At 45.6% G+C, this 22,071-nt stretch overlaps 1 protein-coding gene across 2 annotated transcripts in view; it reads right to left on the reverse strand.

Annotated features, from left to right (window-relative positions):
• Window positions 1-22,071, reverse strand: part of FSHR (follicle stimulating hormone receptor) — an 86,958-nt gene that overhangs the window by 5,825 nt on the left and 59,062 nt on the right. For both annotated transcript variants that reach the window (XM_083494364.1, XM_083494365.1), the window contains 5 exons: window positions 16,368-16,439; window positions 14,632-14,709; window positions 8,706-8,774; window positions 6,733-6,807; window positions 2,655-2,840 (listed from right to left, as the gene is read on the reverse strand). In XM_083494364.1, coding sequence (XP_083350490.1) covers window positions 2,655-2,840; window positions 6,733-6,807; window positions 8,706-8,774; window positions 14,632-14,709; window positions 16,368-16,439 — 480 coding nt within the window. The remainder of the gene's footprint in view (window positions 1-2,654; window positions 2,841-6,732; window positions 6,808-8,705; window positions 8,775-14,631; window positions 14,710-16,367; window positions 16,440-22,071) is intronic.

The raw sequence follows: 22,071 nt of genomic DNA on the forward strand, positions 1-22,071 counted from the left end.
GCCCACCTATGCCGTGAAACACTGAACGGAGAAGCAGTTAAATGCATGATCGGCAACACAAACCAACAGAGTTTGTGGGTTAATTAAATCAATCAACGTGCAAATCTCAAAGAATACTTGAGAAAGATGGAGATAAATGAGGAGGACCCTTGATGCTCAAAGGCCCGGCGATACCCCACTGGTGGCAAATCATTTGTAGGGAAGGTTGATTTAAGAGGCTGAGGAGGCCCTGTGATTAGCATTGGTAAAGCTCCACGGGGGTCTTGCTAATGAATCTTTTCGAAAATCAGGGACGCAAATGCACGCTGTGGGTGTATCAATTTCATCGCGCCCACTCCTATCCTGTCCTATGGCTGCCCAAATGTCTATGGTCCTCTTCCCATCTGCCAAACTGATAGAGAGCCTCCGGAAGCAGCCTTTTATGCAGTCAGTTCTTTTGTGAAGGCAAGTCTTGCAGACTTGAGGATGGTTTCTAATTTGCCAGTGTCTGTCATTTACAAACCTATTCTACATGGGAGGACCAAGCAGGCATTCAGATAGACTGAATAACATCAGTATCCCCCCCCCCCCGAGGCAAACAATGTGTACCTGAATGCACCACCCAAAGCCTGCTTCTTTTTGGCAAGCTGCAAAAAAGGAAACATTTCTCTCGCTTCTGTTGGCTGGATTCAAAATGGCCTAACAACTTCCTTGGGCTCTCGCCTGAGCAGGCAAGAGTCTGTCTGGTAGCGAGCAGGGATGGATGAATATGTCAATTTTGGTTTATCTCAGATTCTCATTTTCCTAGTCTTAGGCTCAGTACTCTACATTCCCACACCAGTTTGTACAGGTTTTGTTTTTTAATGTCCCATGACAATTTGTCAGCGTTTTGGCACAAATTTCTCCTAATATACACATTTTTGTATGCTGCTATAATGCAACTGTATACATTCAGAGCCGTAGCGAGGTGATCTTGCGCCCCTGGCAGAACCGTCCAGATTAAGCCCCCTAGCCGCAGACAAATTAGCTCTCCTTTCCACCTCTCCTCCAACCTCCCCCCTCCCCCCATTCAATTCACCCTCTATTAAAAACCTTTTCTTATGAGGCAATAATTGATATTTTTATTTACAGACATATTTATGTACATGTTTTTAGCTGATTTTTGCGCCCCCTCCTCGCCTGTGCCCCTGGCAGGGCCCCACTTCACCACCACCTAGCTACGGCCCTGTATACATTATTTCCACCAAATCTATGCAGATTTATGCAAGCTTTACATAGCAAACGTACTTTTTGTACTTTCCTGGAGAGCTGCACTGCAGAAACGAGTGTGGTTTTTGAAGGATATCTGATTTATGATAGCCACATTCAAATATCTCAATGGCTATCCCATGGAAGAGGGAACAAGCTTGTTTTCTCCTGCTCTGGAGGGTAGGGCTTGAACCAATGGCTTCAAGTTACAAGAAAAGAGTTTCCGACTCAACATCAGGAAGAACTTTCTGACAGTAAGAGCTATTCAACAATGAAACAGACTCCCATGAGAGGTGATGGACTCGCCTTCCTTGGAGGTTTTCAAGCAGAGATTGGATGGCCATCTGTCATGGCTGCTTTAGCTGAGATTCCTGCCTTGCAGTTCCCTTCCAACTCTATGATTCCATGATTTTATGATTCTGCAATTTTTAAGTGGTGTGTGAAAGCTCTTGGGCCCTCTCCAGCCTCCTCTGCCTTATAAGAAAAAGGCCTTAGCAAGAAGGAAGAGGAGTTGTCTTGCACCGGTGGCTAACTAGCAACCCTCCATGCTGTTGAAATCCCACTCTCATTGGTGAATCCTTTAAAACAGGAGTGGGAAACTGCGGCCCAACATACCTTGCTGGGCTACAGCTCCCATCATCCTTGACCACTGGCTATGCTGGCTGGGGCTGATAGGAGCTGGAGTCCAACAAATATATGGAGGGTTCCCAATTTCTGGTCTAATGGGTAGTCTTCCTTACATCTGGAAAGGTGACCATGTTGGGAAACTGTGTACATGCAGCTACTCACACAGAGTCAATTAAGGTTTGGCAGACAGCCAGAAGGCAATCTGAAGGAGTAAGTCTGCCTGGTGATAACAGAGACATGGAGACCGCTCCCTGATTGGTCAAGCTCTCTCAAAGGAGTGATAATTAATGGCCTACTAACTGTTAGTTCAGTGTTCAGAGGTTCAGAGTTCTATGTCAGTGTAGGTGTTGAGAGTTGTGAGAGAGAGCGCTAGCAAAAGATCCGTGTTCTGTTCCTGTAAATAGTCCACTGTATATAATAAACACCTAACTACAAGTTCCTGGTTCCTGCTTCGTCTATCCTGTCTGCAGCCAAGTCGCCAAGTCTTCCGTGGATTCTGCGTTGACTTTGCTAGGTCTGGCTAAGGTCCTGCAACTAGTCAGAAAGTTGCGAAACCAATAGGTTTTACCAATAGACCATACTTGACCATTGGTATCTCCTGCTCAAAGCATGAGAGCTGGGAAGTCTGTGAGCCTGCGTGTTTTTGAAAGTGCTTGAGAAACTTTAAAGGTACTGCACCAGTCTCTCTGGCATAGCAGGACAGAGAATTGGCACGTGACAAACACCATCTAACTCAAGACAGACTCAGACACTTACAGATAAATTCAGGCTCTTAAATGCAAAGAATTGGGGCCACTCACTTTTGTTTCGTCCAGTTTGCAAATGCACAGCAGTGGCTTGGGTAGGTGAGGTTTGCCTCGATCAAGGAGCGGAACTTATCCAAAGGAGGTAGCTTCTTTAAGTTGTACGCAGATCTTGCTATCAGCTTGTTAATTTTCTCCAGTCCAATGCTGGGCAGTTGGCTGATCTTGGTCTCTGAAATATCCCTTTAAGAAGAAATGTGATTGCTTCATAATTCCAAACAAACCAATTCACTACTTACATGGAGACATTTTGAGAATCTCCTTCATTAGCAACGTAAAATAAACTAGCAAGAAACACTAAAAAATAAGAACTGATAATATGATCTTGTGCAAGCTTGCTTGAAAGTAAGCCCTACCAAAGACGTGGGTCTTACTTGTAAGTAGGGACATCAGAAGGCATTATTTTTTATTTTGCCCTGTCACTTGTAGCAGTGTTTCCGTTCTGCTGCAGTTCATCTTTTGCCAAAACCCAGGTTACTTGTCTTGCTGTTCCCTGTGGTGACATTACCTAACTTAGGGCATCAATTCTACCCCATTCATATCAATGTAAAGGGAACACAATGCAAACGGGACAAGAAATGTAATCAATAACGTATTGCTTGTGGGCCAAAAGCCAAAAACAACAGGGAATACTGGTTATACTCACTGAATTGATTTCCGTTTCAGACATGGGAATAAGCAAACATCGGCAATTTCTGTTCCCATTTCTGTTGGAGTTCTCCAACACCCCTATTTGTAGGTAAACTCTCCTGGGCTCAATACATAGTTCCTCATCTATACGCTCTGATCCTTGTGTTAAAATACTAGAAACCTGCAGCTAAAGACTTGTACAGATACTTGAAGACATCGAGAAAAGCTCTCAGCTATGGTCTTCAGCAGCTAGCTATTTGCACTACCAGAACTCTGGATCATCAGAAGACCAGGCTGGCTAGTCCTTAGGATGGGAGTGGTTTCTGAACACACCGCTCCAGCCAGCCAGGCAAGAGGCTTTTCAAGGATACCTTCCCAACTAGGCAAAAGCATTCAAGGAGGGTTCGAAGAAGGGCATGAAAGGGGTGTGGCCTAATGAGAGTGGGCCTGGGGAACACCTTGCCTTAAGGGAAAAGGTGCCCTTGAGCTGCATATTTAGCCTGAAGGGAGTCAATCAGGACACACCAGACTCTAGAAAGGCCTTATATCCAAGCCACTTTCTCAGTCGGTGCAGTGAGTCCTTACAGACTCTGCCTGTTGTGGTTCCTGATTTCCAACTGATTCTGATCATGTCTGATTCTTGTCTTTTGCGATTGAGCCGCAGCTACAACCTGTCTTGGAACTGGGCCAATGCCTGGCAGTCGGTTCAATGGACACAAAGACAGATAGGGCTCCTTAATCTTTCAACAATTTTGTGGGTAGATGGAATTTCAGCAGGTTCACCCATGACCATGCCAGAGTAACTCTGCTGGTAACATGTTAAAGGTACACGTGCCCCATTCTCTGTTGCCTGCCCTAACTTCAACCTGTACCCCACTGAGGATCACATTGTTCTCACTGGTCCTCAGGGCACCCATCTCCAAAGCTCCTTTGCCCATTGGTTCCTTCTTTGCCGTCAGCACCCAACCTGTTTTGTCTTTAGATCCTGCGTGAATTTTCTGCCTCACCCAAAGGGGCCTTTCACTTCCTTCTTAGAAATCACACTGTTTGCCAAAGTTCTACCAAAGCTGACACATTTGCTGCATTTGTCCTGGGCAGTTAGAATGTTCATGAGCATCCCATGTTAGCCTGTAGACAGGCAGCCTGCAGGTAATAGCTGGCTTTTAGCTTTCTTTCTTTTTGGGGGGTGGGGTGGGGAGGAAATTCATATAAAGGGATAGGGATGTCAAGGTTACTAGTACCAAGCCCAGTTTTCCAGGAGGGAAGCCATGCTGAACAGATATGATTGCTTTCTGCAAGAAAATAGCAACGAGAGCTGACAAGGAGGAGACAACAGGCAATCTATTTGGCTTCCCTGCCCGCAAAATACAGTTCTTGCAGCATTAGCACAATGAGATATTGACACTAGAGGGGTGTGTGTGTGTCCAGATGAAGCTTCACAGCTGCAAGGCCACAATACATGGAAACAAACCAGTGTATGAGGAAAAGTGCCATCCATGTAGAGAATTCAAGTGGATTGCCATTTGGTCAAGGACTGTCTTCACTGTGCATGAGTGGTCCGAAGGAGAGAAGGTACCCCAAAAATGAATGAGTGTTGGATGATGGCACAAAATGGGTGGAGCAAGGAGTGATGATTCCCTGACAGAGGCTGTAGCTGAAGGCGCCTGGAGAGGATAAAAACTTGAGAGCTTCTGCTCATTGCAGAAAATTGACCATTAGGTCAGTATGAAAGTGGGTGGTGAGAATCTGAATATGACCACCATTCATTGCAAAGGGACGAGGGCAGACATACTGGTAAAGCTGGTAAAGTGGCTGCTTTGTAAGCCCAAGACAAAATGAATGACATTAGGTCAAAAATGTTTCCTTTAACCGGTCCAACTGGATGCTGGAGATGAAGCTTTCATCTTGGGCATCGAATTGTTGTGCATTTGCATGCTCTTTGGAAAGCCCCAGGGATAGAACTTGTTCCTTTTCATGGGCAGACTGCACAGCTAAATTTGGGCCAGGTAAGGGAACCAATCTCAGGTCCAAGTATAGAAAGGGCCGGTTCTACCATTTGGCAGGCAGAAGTGGCCCACCTCAATCAGCATGTAGATTTGGAGGTGCCAACAAAGCAGGGGTTGGGGAGACGGCAGCCCTTGAGATACAGTTGGACTCCCCTTCACCCCCAACCAGCAGGACTGATCATCAGGGATGATGGGAGTTGTAGTCCAACAACATCTTGAGGGCCACAGGTTCTCCACCTTGGTGTGAACCGGTCTTCTTGTTTGCCCGCCCAACCTCTCTGAAGCACCTTATGTTGGTTAGAGATGGATAGGAGAAGACAGGGTGGATACCTGGCTAGTACCCCACATTGTCCCGAGTTCCAATTCCATTGTTAGCTTGAGTGGCACCACCTTGCAACTCAATGTTCTATGCAAATGCTGGCTCTGGATTCTTCTTTTTGAATATAAACTACTTGGCATTGTTAATTGTCACCTGAATACTGATTCGGGAACAACAAGCCTTAAATCAGCCTGTCGGGCAATTTAATAAAAAAACCCCATTTGTTGTGCTGGTAGAAAAGAAGAAGAAGAGGGCGGTTGGAAAAAGAAAGCAAGAAAAAGAATTGATTTAGTCAATTCTGTTTTCGCCAAGCAAAGATGTTATTATGGGTCAATCATTCCTGTAAGTGAAAGTACGTTTGGGTGTATTCTCCGGTGACAGATGAGTAGAAAAACTCTCTTTCATGATCTTGGCCAGGAAAAAAAAGAGGAAAAAAAAGGCAATTTACCATCCACAGAACGATGTAATAGAACAGAATAATTCTCATAAAAATAACTCAGTGTTTGAATTTGAAGTATCGGATGAATCTGAACTGCAGTGAAATCAATTTGATAACCCATCAGAATGTGATGGTGTTTGGCTCCTGCTTACAAAGGCGTCACGTTAACTTCTCACTACAGGGAAACAGTGGTTATTTTCCTCCCCCCTCCCCGCCCTGCCGTAACCCCATCTCAAAGAAATGTTTATTGCTTGGCTGCTACAAAGAAGCTTCAGTTACAGCCTTATCCAAATATTAAAATCATGGATAAGGAAGAGCTGGAATCCTGTGCAGGGGAAGCAGAACAAAACAGGGGGGTTGGAATAAACATTATCAGGAGCAGAGGACAAATACAGATGGTGAGATTTACATAAGGCTGGCGATGCTGTGGGAGTCAAAGGCCTTTCCGCTGCCCAGAAATGGAGGGTTCTGCCCGAGAGAGGCAAGCACTGCTGAACATGATCGTACGATTAAAAAACCCATTAGCCTGGACACTCAAACAGAATAACCACAGGGAGCAGGTCTTGCGGGCTGGGGTGCGGCATTTTTGAATTCTGAAGATGTGCCTTCTTGTCTGTTGTGACCACTCATCTGAGATATTGACACAACAGCAGCAAAAAAATAGTGAGAATTATTACTTACAAAACGGCTGGTCCATTGGCTCCCAGGAAAACTTCATTAGGTAAATTTTCCAGCTTGTCATTACCACTCAGATTTCTATGTTAGAAAGAAGAAATAAATAAAAGTTATGGTTACTGTTTGATTTTTTTCATCATCAACTAGCTAGGGTTGCTTTAATGGCTAATGTTTAATTGACTAGTCAGTTGTTTTGAAAGAAAGGCTATGAACCCATCCAGGCCCTGTGGCCATCATTGGGGGCCCTTTAACTTTAAGCACGAGCGCCTGAGATTGCTTTTTTCACCTCTTCCCTCCTTTCCCCCCTTTTGTCTTGTGTATTTTAGACTGTAAGTCTGCTCTTGACAGGGGCGGAGGAAGGGGGATGCGGTGGAGGTGCGGTGGGGCTGCCCCAGGTGTCACCACTGAGGGGGGTGACAAAATGCCAGGTGGCACTCACCGCAGGGCCTGCAGCGTGTCAGAGCCATGCGTCTCTCCTGGGAGTGACACGGTGGCTTGGGAGCCCACAGGCTCGGCTCCGCCCCAAACAGTCCGCCCGCCGCCTCCCCCTCAGCTGTAGGGCGGCTGAGTGGGAGGAGGCAGGCAGACTCCTTGGAGGCCCTGTGCAGTGTCCTACTCTGGCTTGCCCTGCCCTGCGGGTGGCTGGCCCCAGCCCTGGGCACAGGGCACGCATGCCGCCCCAGGGCGCCTGATCGTCTTGCTCCACCGCTGGCTCTGGGGCAGAACAATCCGAAATGGAGTCCCGCAGCTGGACCTCAAGTCCTGCAGGTGGGGAGGGTATTTCCCCCCATTTCATTAAGCATAGGGAGACATAGGTAAGGGGCCCAAGGATCACCCCCCTCAGAGGATCCAAAGGACTTTGGCTCCAGCTTTGGATGGGAGTTCCGATAAATAAACCTGTTGTCAACAGAGCTTGGTGGGCCATGGTGTGACTCTGCATAAAGCAACGTCCACTGTTGCTCTCTCTGTTATGATTTCACTCAACGGTTGTAGGATTTACACCCTTGTTTTGCCACCTCTAACAACACAGTGATCTTTAGCTGTGTGTAAGCTACCTGGCTTAAGACTCAATATCCTATGCAAAGAAAGAACTTAAACATGCACAAACACAGAGATTAAGCTGTATATCATGGGTAGGCAAACTAAGGCTCATAGGCCGGATCAGGCCCAATTGCCTTCTGGATCCGGCCCGGGGACAGTCTGGGAATCGCTGCATGGATCGCCAGCGCGTGTGCATTCTTTGCCTCTCCCTCCCTCTCCCTCACACACCGGTGCTTCCTCCCTCCCTCCTCCTGGCTTCTCCCTGCCCTGACTAGAGGAGGAAGGGGACTGGGCTTTGTTGGTGCCAGCGGCAGCAACGCTCAAGCGGCCGCCATTTTAAGCAGCCCCTGTCTGGAGCCCTTTCGCATGCCGCTCAACGTCAAGGTCTGAGGGACAGTGGACCTGTTGAAAAGGTTTGCCGACCCCTGCTGTGTATGAAGCCTGTAACCTAAAGAAATACATTGAAATAAACTGAGCACGATCCAATTACAGTTAAGCATTTTTAAGCACTGATTCCTATCAATGGGAGATGCATGTCAATGGGTGGCATTCAGCCAAGGTTTACTCAGAGTAGAAATTATTGGGCCTAGCATAAACTGCATACCCATCAACTGCCTCATAAAAACTAGGACATCCCTCTCCCTCCACCCCGTCGGAGCACAGCAGCCATTTTGGGTGCCTTGCTTTCATGTGATTTTGGGCTGAGATCTCACATGGGTCACATCACTCACATGGGATTTCCGACCCAGAAGATGGTGTCCTGGAGGGGTTGCAACTGCTGTGTCTCTAATCTGAGTTCAGCTCAGTTGGACACCACCCTCTACTTAAATCTGTTCTATGGAAAACAAAACTGTAACAGAAGTTATTTTGCTGCAATATATCTCCCATGGAATGCCCTCCAAAAAGCCAAATCAGTAGAATAAAGAAATAATACACACAGATCAGACAAGATGGTCCCATTGAAGGCATGGTCTTCAATTTCGGTGAGTCCATTTTTATTTAGCCTTCTGCAATAAAGAGACAATGGCTGTTAAACTCTATTCTATTTTTTTTAAAATGGCAGCATTTTACTGAAATGCTTCTTAAAACAAACTCCCCCACCTTTAAAAATGAATTTGTGGTAAAGAAATTTTTTTCATAAAACAACAATAGCCTTCAAACTGTGACACTCCCACAGAAAGTCAGACTGTCTCGGGCACAGTGATAAGAATTCAGTGAGTTGCATCTACCATGTGCCACATATTCTGCAGTAAAAGGAGGGTGTCAATCAAAATGTTAGCAAAAAGATAACGGAAGGAAGAAAGTTATTTGCTTCATTTATATACCACTTTTCCGCCCAGGAATTCCAGGTGGCATACAAGGTTTAGCCCTCTCCCCATTTTATCCTCATGGCAGTGCTCTGTGGTAGGTTAGGTCGAAAGAGAGTGACTTATCTAAGATTACAAAATGAACTTCATAGCTAATTGGGGATTTGGACCTGGGGCGGCCTGAAAGACATGAAAAGAAGCGTCCCATTTTTTGCAATGTAACAGTTCTTCAAAGTTCGATTTGCTCATTTAAAGGGGGCAATCCTGCTACGCATCACTTCATTTGCAAATATTCTAATATTCTAATTGGGTTCTGCACCCCAAAATGATGCATTTGTCAAGCTGACAAGTAACTTCATTCCCTTTACATTTATAGAGCAGAATTACTACTTAAGGTTGTTTCCAGATGGCCTGCTAATTGAACATTCATCCTGATTGGCTTGCAGGGATTTCAGACAATATTGCGCCAAGCAAAACTTATCCCACGCTTTCCAGTGCATTTTCTGGACGCTTTTGTTATAGCAAAAACACAATTTCTCAAACAAAAAAATTGAACATTTCGCCCTAGTGCATGCACTTTTGCACACATTACTCACCAAGAGAACTACACTGAACTGCCGAATTAAGGAAAAATGCAAATTTTGAAAGATTGCTATGTTTTGATTTGCAGATTGTTTAGGAAAGTGTGAATTAAACCTGAACTGAATCAAATTCTCCATGCCTACATTGCCCAAATAGCAATAGCAAACCTTGGCTACAGCTCACGGTTAATGCGGAGGGCGCTTGACCCTGGTGCTTCCCAGTTTGGATGACACAGCCTGACATGGCAGGAAAGAGAGCCAGGGAGAAGCAAAGCAGTTGCAAGGTTCAATCTGGTAGCAGGCGTGTTCCTGCAGTCTTCAAAGTCATAGTTTGGCTTACCACGTTGTGCAAACCAGACTGAGGGATGAGGCAGGAGAGCGTTCGGTGCCTTATGCAATTGCGAGTTTCTTTGGAAACTCAAAGCGCTTTCCAAAATGACGAAATAACAGTAATACTAGGGAATCTCGACAAGCTTGCGAAGGAATTTTTCTCCCAGGGAATGACGATAGCTAACCTGCCTTTCCCTCTCTCCGGCTCCTCGCTTCATCCCAAACAATCTTCTGCAGTCAGTTGTATTTATCACTTCCACCCCATAATTTGCCTCCTCCCCTGCTCCTATTGTGACTCGGCAAGACTCATCCACTCTTAACCCAAAGTGGCAGGCTTGAGTGATGGGCTGACAATGAATCATTTAATTAAACTGTCAGAAAGCCTCCATGCTTGGCCTCTAATCCAGAGCGAAAGCTGCCCATTCGAGCGATACGCTTATCTAAGGTCCAAGAGGGTGTGCGAAGGTTGACATGGAAATCAATTACAGTCATGGTTGGAGAGATTACCCTTTTGACTGTGAAAGGCACGTGCCCGGTAGTGTCACGTCTTTGATGCATGTCAGAGGCGATCACGGCTTACGAGGAAACCTCCCGTGATGCCTCTGGAGGTGACAAGACAAGCCAGAGAGAAATGGCTTCACAACTAGGCTCCCTGACATGAGTGCTTGTGTGAAACCAACAGGGTGAGCAGGAGAGAGAACAAATCAAGATGTGGACCCCCTGAGGCCTAGCCTGCAGCCGTTGAGGGGAGAGTCAGACAGGGAGTCATTCGTCAGCCAGGAAGCTCCTGACAAGACTTTCCAAACAAGGTCAGAGCATTGATGATGATAATAATGAAGACTAATTTTGCAGTAGTTTCTATTAGCCATTAATTAGTAATTTTAGGTAGGTGCATTCATTACTTTGTTTATAACTACTGCAAAACTTCCTTGTTTAGACCAGACAAGGTCTTGTTTAGACCTTGTTTAGACCATTCTTCCCAGACAAGTAATCTTAATACATAACATTATTTTATTTGCTAATACCGGACAAAAGTTGCCCAAATGAAGCCTGCCATTGGAAGCCTTGCTCAAGGGTTTCTGCTTGTGCAATGGGGCTTTCACCCCTTCCCCTTCAAACTGGCTTGGGGGTGTTCCAGAAACCCCCCAGAACAGCTCACAGGAGGAGGAAAAGCCAATACGTTTGCGCAGACAGAACATTTGTAATACCACAACGTTGAATTGCACCCAATGGTCCATGGCACTCACCACAGCTACTTCTAAGATTGCTGGGCTGATCTAGTGGCCAAAGAGAGCTACAAGTCTGGATGCCCTTGGCTAGAATCGCAACTCAACCCTACTATGTCCTCACTAGGTGGCCTTGGGCAGGTCACTTTCTCTCTGCCTTGATATCCCCATCTGCAACATGGGGGATAAAAATACTGATTTACCTTGTTGCAAGGATGACAATAGTGCCATGCATGTGAAGCATGTTGAATGCTTAAAGGTTTTTTTTACACATCCTAAGCACCCAAGGTTCTCAGAGTAAACATATAGCCTTATTGACCAGGGCGCTCTCTCTCTCTCTCTCTCTCTCTCTCTCTCTCTCTCTCTCTCTCACACACACACACACACATTTGCTTTTCTGTTTTGTCTCGTTGTCAGCACATACTATGTTAAGGCCATACATAAAAGAATAGAAAAAGATAGCATAGGTATAAAACAAAAACATATGATAGTAATAATAACGTATCTAAATTCTTCCAAGATTATTTAAATCCTCTATATCTTAAATTATACTTCCCTTCCACTCTTTCCATGGTTTCCTATTATCCTTTCAACTGCATTTTCTTACTCTACTAATTTGTTTTCATTACCTTACACAATCTCCCGTTATAACATCTACTGCTGAGTATTTTTTCAGCCCATTATGATTGTTTTCTTGTTATAATACCCCCCCAATATAATCCGTATATAATATCCAATCCTCTTTCAGTCTCAGGGCCTTAGCAAGCAGGCTGCACATTGTACCTTTGCATCTCCCCCCCCCCCCGCGAACTTCACACTACGCACCGAACAGGGGGAAGCTCCATGAAACTGAAAGCCACTGTCTAACTAGGTCAGGTTTGGTTGCCCTGTAGCCCTCCATCAGCACCAGCCAGCATGGACCAATGGTCAGGGAATGATGGGAGTTGGAATCCAGCAGGACATGGAAGGCCACAGGCCCCCTGTCCCTGCTCTAGGTTCTTTTTATTCTTTTTCTCCACCCCATTCGTAACTGTATTTGTTGTTTAGTCGTTTAGTCGTGTCCGACTCTTCGTGACCCCATGGACCAGAGCACGCCAGGCACTCCTGTCTTCCACTGCCTCCCACAGTTTGGTCAAACTCATGTTCGTAGCTTTGAGAACACTGTCCAACCATCTCATCCTCTGTCGTCCCCTTCTCCTTGTGCCCTCAATCTTTCCCAACATCAGGGTCTTTTCCTGGGAGTCTTCTCTTCTCATGATGTGGCCAAAGTATTGGAGCCTCAGCTTCAGGATCTGTCCTTCCAGTGAGCACTCAGGGCTGATTTCCTTAAGAATGGATAGGTTTGATCTTCTTGCAGTCCATGGGACTCTCAAGAGTCTCCTCCAGCACCATAATTCAAAAGCATCAATTCTTCGGCGACCAGCCTTCTTTGCGGTGCAGCTCTCACTTCCATACATCACTACTGGGAAAACCATAGCTTTAACTTGTAATTGTATATGCCTCTGCAATTTCTCCCTGACCCTGGCTTGCCTCTTCATCTTTTTCATACAGGATTGTGATTGGGATACCGCCTTGAAGAACTGCCAGTCAGCCACTCAGGTTACATATGGCTCAGATCTGATCTGGCAGGCTGAGGGGGCTGGGGAGGGATCTATACTGCACAGCAATTCTGCACATCCTTGGACAAAATGGCCGTCCACGAACGACCCACATGGAAACTTCTACAAAGGCACAAACAAATGGTAACCATTGACTTGGTGATAGCAACAATGCAATGCAGGCATCTGCTTCAAGGTGACATTTAGATATGTTCACCCCCCAAAAAACAACGCAAAAAAAGAGGGAGGGGGAGGAGAAATCAGGGATGGTTCATTAGGGGATATCATTGTTCCTGCGTGACGAGAAGGCTTCTTAAGGCCTCAGCGTGGCACCGGACTGCGAAGTCGCCTGTGACAATATATTAACATTATGCACAAGCGTAGCAAATTATCAGCCTCTCTGCCCATTGCTTGTCTGAGTAATGGAATGTCTGCAGCCAGCAGGAAAGATGAAGTCGTCCTGCTGTCCTCTAGAGCACCGCTTGAATGATGTGTGGCTGCCTTGGCAAGTGTAAAGAGAGAGACTACCCTGGGCATCATTACTTTTTAAATTTGCTGCACGTTGCGATTCGAGAGAGAGAAGGAGAAGTTGGTGAGTGGAAAAGAAAAGAAGAAATCCAGTTTGTCTGGCGTGGAGAAGGCCTGTTTTCATGTCCGTGAAACCTAATCGGCTGGAAAGTTGTTGTGGATGCAACTCCAGGGTAGTTCTTCCATTTTCCAAAAACGAAAAAACAAAAATAAAAACCCAGGATAAACTGCATGGGCTTGGGGAGAAGGAGCAACGCAGCGGAAACACAGAATCATAGAATTGTAGAGCTGCAACCCCTTGCAATATAGGAACCTCAGTTAAAGGATCCATGACAGAAATACTGAAAATGCAGCAGGAAAAGAGCTGGAAGTGTGTTGATGAAGAGTGCAGTGATTTTTATATGGAATATGCATCAACCAGTCCCTTTTTATCTAGGACAGTGCAGTGGTACCTCAGGTTAAGAACTTAATTCGTTCTGGAGGTCCGTTCTTAACCTGAAACTGTTCTTAACCTGAAGCATCACTTTAGCTAATGGGGCCTCCCGCTGCTGCCGTGCCGCCGGAGCACGATTTCTGTTCTCATCCTGAAGCAAAGTTCTTAACCTGAGGTACTATTTCTTGGTTAGTGGAGTCTGTAACCTGAAGCGTCTGCAACCCAAGGTACCACTGTAATCATTTCCCAGGGCCAGGCTCTGCTAAAGCAGTGTTTTTAATTACTACACAGTATTGGGTAGGATTCAGACTTCACCTTCCATGGAATGGAATGCTTTTGATCCAGTAGACAGAGCCTTTGGTCAGAGACAGATTTTCCCACCCTCACGGCTCCCAGCACCAATTCCTACATTGCTCTGGAAGACCCCATGACTGTCTAGAACAGTGTTAGTAGCCACTGTGCTATAGTGGTTAGAGTGTCAAACTAGGAGCTGGGAGACCTGGGTTCAAATCCCCACTTAGCCATGAAGCTCATTGGGTGACCTTGGGCCAGTCACTGCCTCTCAGCTTAACCGACCTCCCAGGGTTGTTGTGGGGATTGAAGGGGGGGGGGAGAGAAAAAAGGTGGGAAATAAATGCAATGCAATGCAATAAAATAAGTGCTGGAGGCTAAAGAGGGAGGGGGGAATCATAAAAGGTCACCTCCCCAACCCTCAACACCACTCACTAGCAGGAGTGAAGGATCTAACCCAATATTAGTTTGTTTACATGAGCATCAAAACCCTTGTTTAAAGTTGGAGCTAGGTTAACATGAACACATGGACAAAAATAAAATAAATCCTATTGACCGGAGAGTACTTACATATCGACACGTTCAGAACTGAGCCCCAGGAAAGAATTTCTTTCAATCTTGTGTATGTTTATGTTGTCTTGGACGTCACTGAGATTTAAAGAAAAAATACATTTCAAAAAAGGAAATTAAAACGCGCCCTTTTGATGCCTTGTTGGCATACAAGGCATCAAACTTTCCTTGGTCTGGAAGATTTCTAATCCGCCTTTCAGTGCTAAGAGCAAAATAAAATCTAATAAAGTCAAATACTGATACATCTGCAAATAAGAAAGAAACAAATTATCTTCAATGTTTTGACGACGTTGAATGTTTACTGCGAGCTGCTTTGGAAACAGCTCATGGTGGAAAAGGAGAACATAAGTAAACTCAGATCAATCACTGCTGCCCTCCCATTGCTATTGCAGCAAGGGGAGCAGGAGCGGTGTTGCTATGGTCCAGCCATTGCCATATGGGTGGAGGCACCACCCCAAAGGACCCCTGAATCTTGTTGGGATGTTCCGTTCCACCTTAAGGAACAGGCATGATTGTTGTGTGTCACATGTCTGTTTACACTCCAGCACAGCTTGCTGGGACCTTCCATTTGTGTGTAGCTTTTGCTTTAGCTGTTTGCTTTGGACACAAAGGAGAGCAGACATGTTTCCTTTTGTCCTGATCTACGCTGAATAATTTTGAATTATGGTGCTGGAGGAGACTCTTGAGAGTCCCATGGACTGCAAGAAGATCAAACCTCTCCATTCTTATGGAAATCAGCCCTGAGTGATCACTGGAAGGACAGATCGTGAAGCTGGGGCTCCAAGACTTTGGCCACCTCATGAGAAGAGAAGACTCCCTGGAAAAGACCCTGATGTTGGGAAAGATGGAGGGCGCAAGGAGAAGGGGACAACAGAGGACGAGATGGTTGGATAGTGTTCTCGAAGCTTCCAGCATGAGTTTGACCAAACTGCGGGAGGCAGTGGAAGACAGGAGTGCCTGGTGTGCTCTGGTCCATGGGGTCACAAAGAGTCGGACACGACTAAACAACAACAACAACGCTGAATAAACCTGCTTGTAAATATGCTCACACAGCCTCTCATGCCACTTCTGTTTGTGCAGCATTTGCTCTTCTGAATAGTGTGCTCAGTTTTCTGAAGCCTGGAGCCACAGATTTATGCTGCACCAAGGACCAGAGTTCACCTGGCACACTGGCCGGTGGGCTGGAGCCAGCTGGGGGCCTGCCAATTGCCCCTGTTTCCTTGGATACATGCCAACAAATCTGACCTCAAGGATCATGCATTCTTGTGTATATACAGTATGGATTTGCAGCCCTCTTCAGGTGTTTTCTCTCCACTCAATCTCAGTCACACGTAGAGAAGCATCACCCCTCCCCAGCACTCTTGGGGAGGCTTGCCATACATCAGGAAAATTCCAGACATGTCCTGGTTTTCAGCTGTAAAAATGGCGCGTGTGGTGGGGAAGGATATTTTGCCAAATTGGCAAAACATCAGGGGAAACCCGGATGTAATGCAGTAAACATTCAAAGACATCAAAACGTTGAAGATCATTGGTTTCTTTTTTACTTGCAGATGTTTCAGTGCAAAATTCAGTGTGGAAATTTGGTGGAAATTTCCTCCAACAAACTAGAACTGATTCAACTCTTGGCATGGACGAATTCAGTTTTAAATAATTCCGCCTCCCTCTTTCCTTCATGGGCAACCTAAGAAAAATGGTCAAAACCCCAAAATATTAGAATAATCCAGTAAAAAACTTACAGCACAAACTTCACGGAAGAATGTATCTGGTTAACAACGGGTAAATACATGATTGCAGTGTTTGATAGCAACCTAGAGGGAATAAGTACAGGTTGTTAGCACATCTCTGAGGAAAAGTAAAGAATAACAAATGACTGAAATGAAATTGAGGAAGAAAAGTAGCAGGCAAATTTTTGTTATCCTCATTTTGTTATTCAGTATTTAGTTGTTGTGTCCCCCCCCCCCCCGCCAATATTCCAAATTCTGGGTAGTGTTTTATGTCTTCTCTAACTCTGCTTACATGTTTTTCATGTGCAGGACATATTGCGGACATATTGCTTCATTTCCAATTGGTTCATGTCCTGTAGCTTCCTGCTGAAATCCTGTGATGTTGCTGTACCCCACACAAGAGCACCTCTACATACAACAATAATGTGGTAATGCCGGGGAAGCATCACAGAGGAACTAATAAAGTAGAATGATGTGCAGATGATCCAGTATAAACCCACCACCAAGGTACTACTAAGGGACGTGGGTGGCGCTGTGGGTTAAACCACAGAGCCTAGGGCTTGCTGATCAGAAGGTCGGTGGTTCGAATCCCCGTGACGGGGTGAGCTCCCATTGCTCGGTCCCAGCCCCTGCCAACCTAGCAGTTCGAAAGTACATCAAACTGCAAGTAGATAAATAGGTACCACTCCGGCGGGAAGGTAAACAGAGTTTCCGTGAGCTGCTCTGGTTTGCCAGAAGTGGCTTAGTCATGCTGGCCACATGACCCGGAAGCTGTATGCCAGCTCCCTCGGCCAATAAAGTGAGATGAGTGCCGCAACCCCAGAGTCGACCACAACTGGACCTAATGGTCAGGGGTCCCTTTACCTTTTTAATGTACTACTATTGATATGTTGCTTTAAAAAGCAAATAAAACCCATGCCAGTTTGGAGGTGTCATATTAAAACTACAGTTCCCAGGGTTCCCCAGGCAGATGAAATTATGATAAACCCAGTTGAAGCCTTGGAAGAGGAAACTGCAGCCATCGTTTCAGAAATTTTGCTGTGCTTTATATACCAAAAGAAAAGCATCAAAACAATTTAAGAAACATGCAATGCCCTTAGGCACCTAGAGGACTATTCAATATTGGAAGAAGGTAAGAAGATTCTGAGTGCAACAGGGCTCCTTCCCATTTGTGATTCCTAGCAATTGGCTGACTGTGGAGGTAAAACAAGGCTACGCCAAGCAGGGGTCAAGAACGGCAGCGATAGAATAAAGGATGCATCATCTTCACGGCTGTGCTATGGCTATGATTCCAAAGTGCTTCTGACAGCACAAGGAAGAATCATCAGGTATTCATGTACAAATGTGAGCATCAATGCAATGCGTCAGCCAGTCCTAATGGCATTCTAGCTGACATCGGGATGAATGGAGCCGCCATTTTCATTCCAAAGTGAGCCCTCAAATAAGGTGTCTGTAATGCACGTTATCAAAACGTTCCGTAGAGTTTCAGCTGGGCCATTCACAGTCCAATAAGGGTTCATTATCCGTCTCATTTCCTATCCTCCGTGCATTTGCTTCACAGGAAAGCAGCATGCGAAGGAGGGATTGAGATTGCCGTTGCTGCGAGCGTGCGAAAGCTGACGAATCTCTGCAATCGTTATATATCAGAAGGAACAGCGACGGGCCTGATGTCTCATTCAGTATGGCTCGTCTTCCTGACTGTGCTTTGTGGGAGCAAAGGCATCACAGGAATCTTTCACTCCACATGGGGCTCAAACCCACGACTCTGAGATTAAGAGTCTCATGCTCTACTGACTGAGCCAAATGGCAGGAGCGGGATTGAACTTTGCCATGTGGCTACTGCACCTTTCCAGCTTTCTTTTATAAAATTATCTGGCCAATTGGCTCTTCTGGCTCCTTAGCAGGACCTCTAGATAGTGCACAAAACAAATGAAATACAGTGGTACCTCTGGTTACATACATTTCAGGTTACAGACACTTCAGGTTACACACTCCGCTAACCCAGAAATAGTACCTCGGGTTAAGAACTTTGCTTCAGGATGAGAACAGAAATCGTGTGGAGGCGACGATGCAGCAGCAGGAGGCCCCATTAGCTAAAGCGGTGCTTCAGGTTAAGAAGAGTTTCAGGTTAAGTACGGACCTCCGGAACAAATTAAGTACTTAACCTGAGGTACCACTGTACTGTGAAAATCCCTGAAACGAGAAGTAATCAGCTAGAAATATTATCTTATAGAAATAGACTAAATAATAAAAATCAAAAAGTTTAAAGAAAAAAATAGAAAAACCTAGATAGTGGCAGGGATGAAACTCAGGGGCATGCCTGGTCTACTTAGTTATTTTAAAGGGTGAGCCCAGTCTACATGGTTGTTATCATCTTGCGGTTTCAGTATTCATCACGTCTTCTACTTGCACTGCGTTCTTATTGAACCTTTGACTTGCGTTAGGCGTATGTTTCCCTTTTCTTTACAATCTCTCAGAATGACGCCTTGTAACAGACTAACATGGCTTCCTCTGCATGTCAGCTTTGGTATAATAAGTGCAACCTGACTCATCGTGTCTTTAAACATTCTACGGTTTTGGGGGGAAAAGAGCTACAAGATTTTTCACTAAGGCCGGGTGGTTTGATCACATGAAGCCTCTGTTTGTCAGCTTCACCAGCTCCCACTTGAAGGCCAATTTAAAGTGCTGGCTTTAATCTTTAAAAAGACCTAAACAGCTCTGGGCCTGGTTGCCTTCTTTTCTGTTAGAGCGTTTATTAATTTTCCAATAAAAAACATCCAATTAACATATCAAATCATAATCCAATAAAAATAAAAAAACTAAATTAAAAAAGATCCAATTGTCTTCCGAATTATAATTCTGATTTTACGGCTTCCCACAGTGAACGTCAAAGCGTCTCCAAATCTCAGTCCTGCCTCTCACGATGTTTCCATATTTCCATATCCGATTTTCCATATCCGATTGCCTTCTTTTCTATCCGGATATTAAGATCCTCTTTGGAAGACTTGCTCCAGTTCTCTCTGCCAAGTGAGGTTCATAAGCCCTGCTGGATCAGGCCAAAGACCTATCTAGTCCAGCATCCTGTTCTCACAGTGGCCAACTAGTCGCCAATGGGAATTCCATGGACAGGACCTGAGTGCAACAACAGAGCTTCACCTACTTGTGATTTCCATCAGCTGGCAATCAGAGTGGAGGCAGAACTCCGTTATCATAGCTAGTAGCAAATAGGGTTGTCAAAAGTTTCCAGCCAAAATAGAAACGAGTGGATATTGACAATGTCCACTTATTTGTCCTGTGTCCAGAACAGAAATCAATCCAGCAAATGTGATCAGTAGATCAGCATTTGCCGGCATCGTTGCTTTCCGTCTGCAAATCGTATGTAAGTGATTATGTTTCTTTCCCCATTTTCATTGTGTTTCCTTCATCCTGATATGAACGGAATAATGCCATTTACAGAATTTACTCACACTATGTTATGTACGGTAATTAGGCGATTATGTAATTTTGCTGCAGTAAGATGAAAAATGTAGTTTTGGGTGGAAGATGAACTGCAGCAGAACAGAAACAATGATGCATGTCTTTTTGGTAGTGGCACCACCGTTATGGAATAGTCTTCTCAGGGATGCTCACTTGGTACTATTTTTGTGGCCTTTTCTGCACCAGGTGAATAATTTCTGTTCATGTTGTTGTTTAGTCATTTAGTTGTGTCCGACTCTTCATGACCCAATGGACCAGAGCACGCCAGGCACTCCTGTCTTCCACTGCCTCCCGCAGTTTGGTTAAACTCATGCTAGTAGCTTCAAGAACACTGTCCAACCATCTTGTCCTCTGTCGTCCCCTTCTCCTTGTGCCCTCAATCTTTCCCAACATCAGGGTGTTTTCCAGGGAGTCTTCTCTTCTCATGAGGTGGCCAAAGTATTGGAGCCTCAGCTTCACGATCTGTCCTTCCAGTGAGCACTCAGGGCTGATTTCCTTAAGAATGGAGAGGTTTGATCTTCTTGCAGTCCATGGGACTCTCAAGAGTCTCCTCCAGCACTATAATTCAAAAGCATCAATTCTTCGGCGATCACCCTTCTTTATGGTCCAGCTCTCAGTTCCATACAACACTACTGGATTTCTGTTCATGAAAGCCTTCTAAACAACTTAAGTAACATGGCTAGGCTTCTCAGTTTTTTAATTTTTTTAAAAAATGTGTGGTGTGTTTACATATAGGTTTTCTAACACACTTGTTTCTAAGGGCAGCACAGGGCAGGCCACTGCAGAGGAAACGTACACAGCGTATGTCAGGCAGAAGGGCCATAGCTCAACAGTAGAGATTCTGCCTTGCATGCAGAAGGTCTCAGGCCACTGAACCAGATGGGCCAAGGATCTGATTTCGGTATGAGGCTCTGTTCCAGAGCCTTTTCAGTAAAGTGGGCTGGAGCAGGCATGGCCAAACTTGGCCCTCCAGCTGTTTTGGGACTACAACTCCCATCATCCCTAGCTAACAGGACCAGTGGTCAGGGATGATGGGAATTGTAGTCCCAAAACAGCTGGAGGGCCAAGTTTGGCCATGCCTGGGCTAGAGGAACAGAGAAAAGTGTTTAGAGAGTGATTCTTAGCAAGAGATGTTAATACAGTCATTGTTGACTTCTGTCGAGAGACAATGGAGCACGCCTCCGGGGCGAAGTCGAACCACTGCGTTAGCAGCACCAAAGTGATCCCCCCGGGGCACAAGCCTATGCAATGTGTATGGAGGTCTTGGGCTGCCCAGATGACAAGACCCCCCCTCCCCAGCCTCACTGATGTGGTCCAAAGGAAGGCAGAGCAATATGTCTGGCAGCAGCTTGGCTGCAGGAATTGCTGGAAGGATTTACTCTTTAGCCTTTTATTCTCCCGAAGATATCCCACAAGGAGATTTAGGGTCAGAATTTTCCTTCTCCTAGATGGGCTACCTTCCCAGGTTGACAAGCCCCATCTGCCCCTCACTCCCCTCTACAGCTTATGCAGAAACCGTCGTCTGGACCGTTGGACCCACTACAGTGGTACCTCGAGTTAAGAACTTAATTCGTTCTGGAGGTCCATTCTTAACCTGAAACTGTTCTTAACCTGAAGCACCACTTTAGCTAATGGGGCCTCCTGCTGCCACCGTGCCACCGGAGGACGATTTCTGTTCGCATCCTGAAGCAAAGTTCTTAACCCGAGGTACTATTTCTGGGTTAGCCAGAGTCTGTAACCTGAAGCATCTGTAACCTGAAGCGCCTGTAACCCGAGCTTGCATTGTACTGGCCTTATCTTTTCAATCTGTCAAAGCCACTCTTCACATGTAGGGGCAGTCCCTAACTCAACAAGGGTTTGAGATCCGTTGGCTACCTCACCTGGTTCAGCCGGCCAGTTGAAGCCATTCGAAGGGTGTAGCCGCTGTCGCATGCTGACAGCTTCTAGGAGCCACAGGCGAGAGCTGAGTGGACAAACTCCCACAGAAGGAGCACAACGTGTCACCCCCCCCACCAGAGGTACCACCCCTCCCCTAACACCCTGGTTAAAACATATTCACAAGAATAACCAATATGTTAAGAGCCAGTGTCAGTGTTCCAGGGGATGTTGTTTTTTCAATCTATTTTCTCTTTTTGAATTTGAATTGTATATCTGAGGATGAGAGTGGAAGAGATAACAATGGTGGTTTCAGGGCATTCTGGCGTCTCGATTACAAATGCAAAGTAATTTTGGAAACAAA

Source organism: Podarcis liolepis, assembly GCF_965112155.1.
Source record: "Podarcis liolepis genome assembly, chromosome: 3".
Lineage (NCBI taxonomy): Eukaryota > Metazoa > Chordata > Lepidosauria > Squamata > Lacertidae > Podarcis > Podarcis liolepis.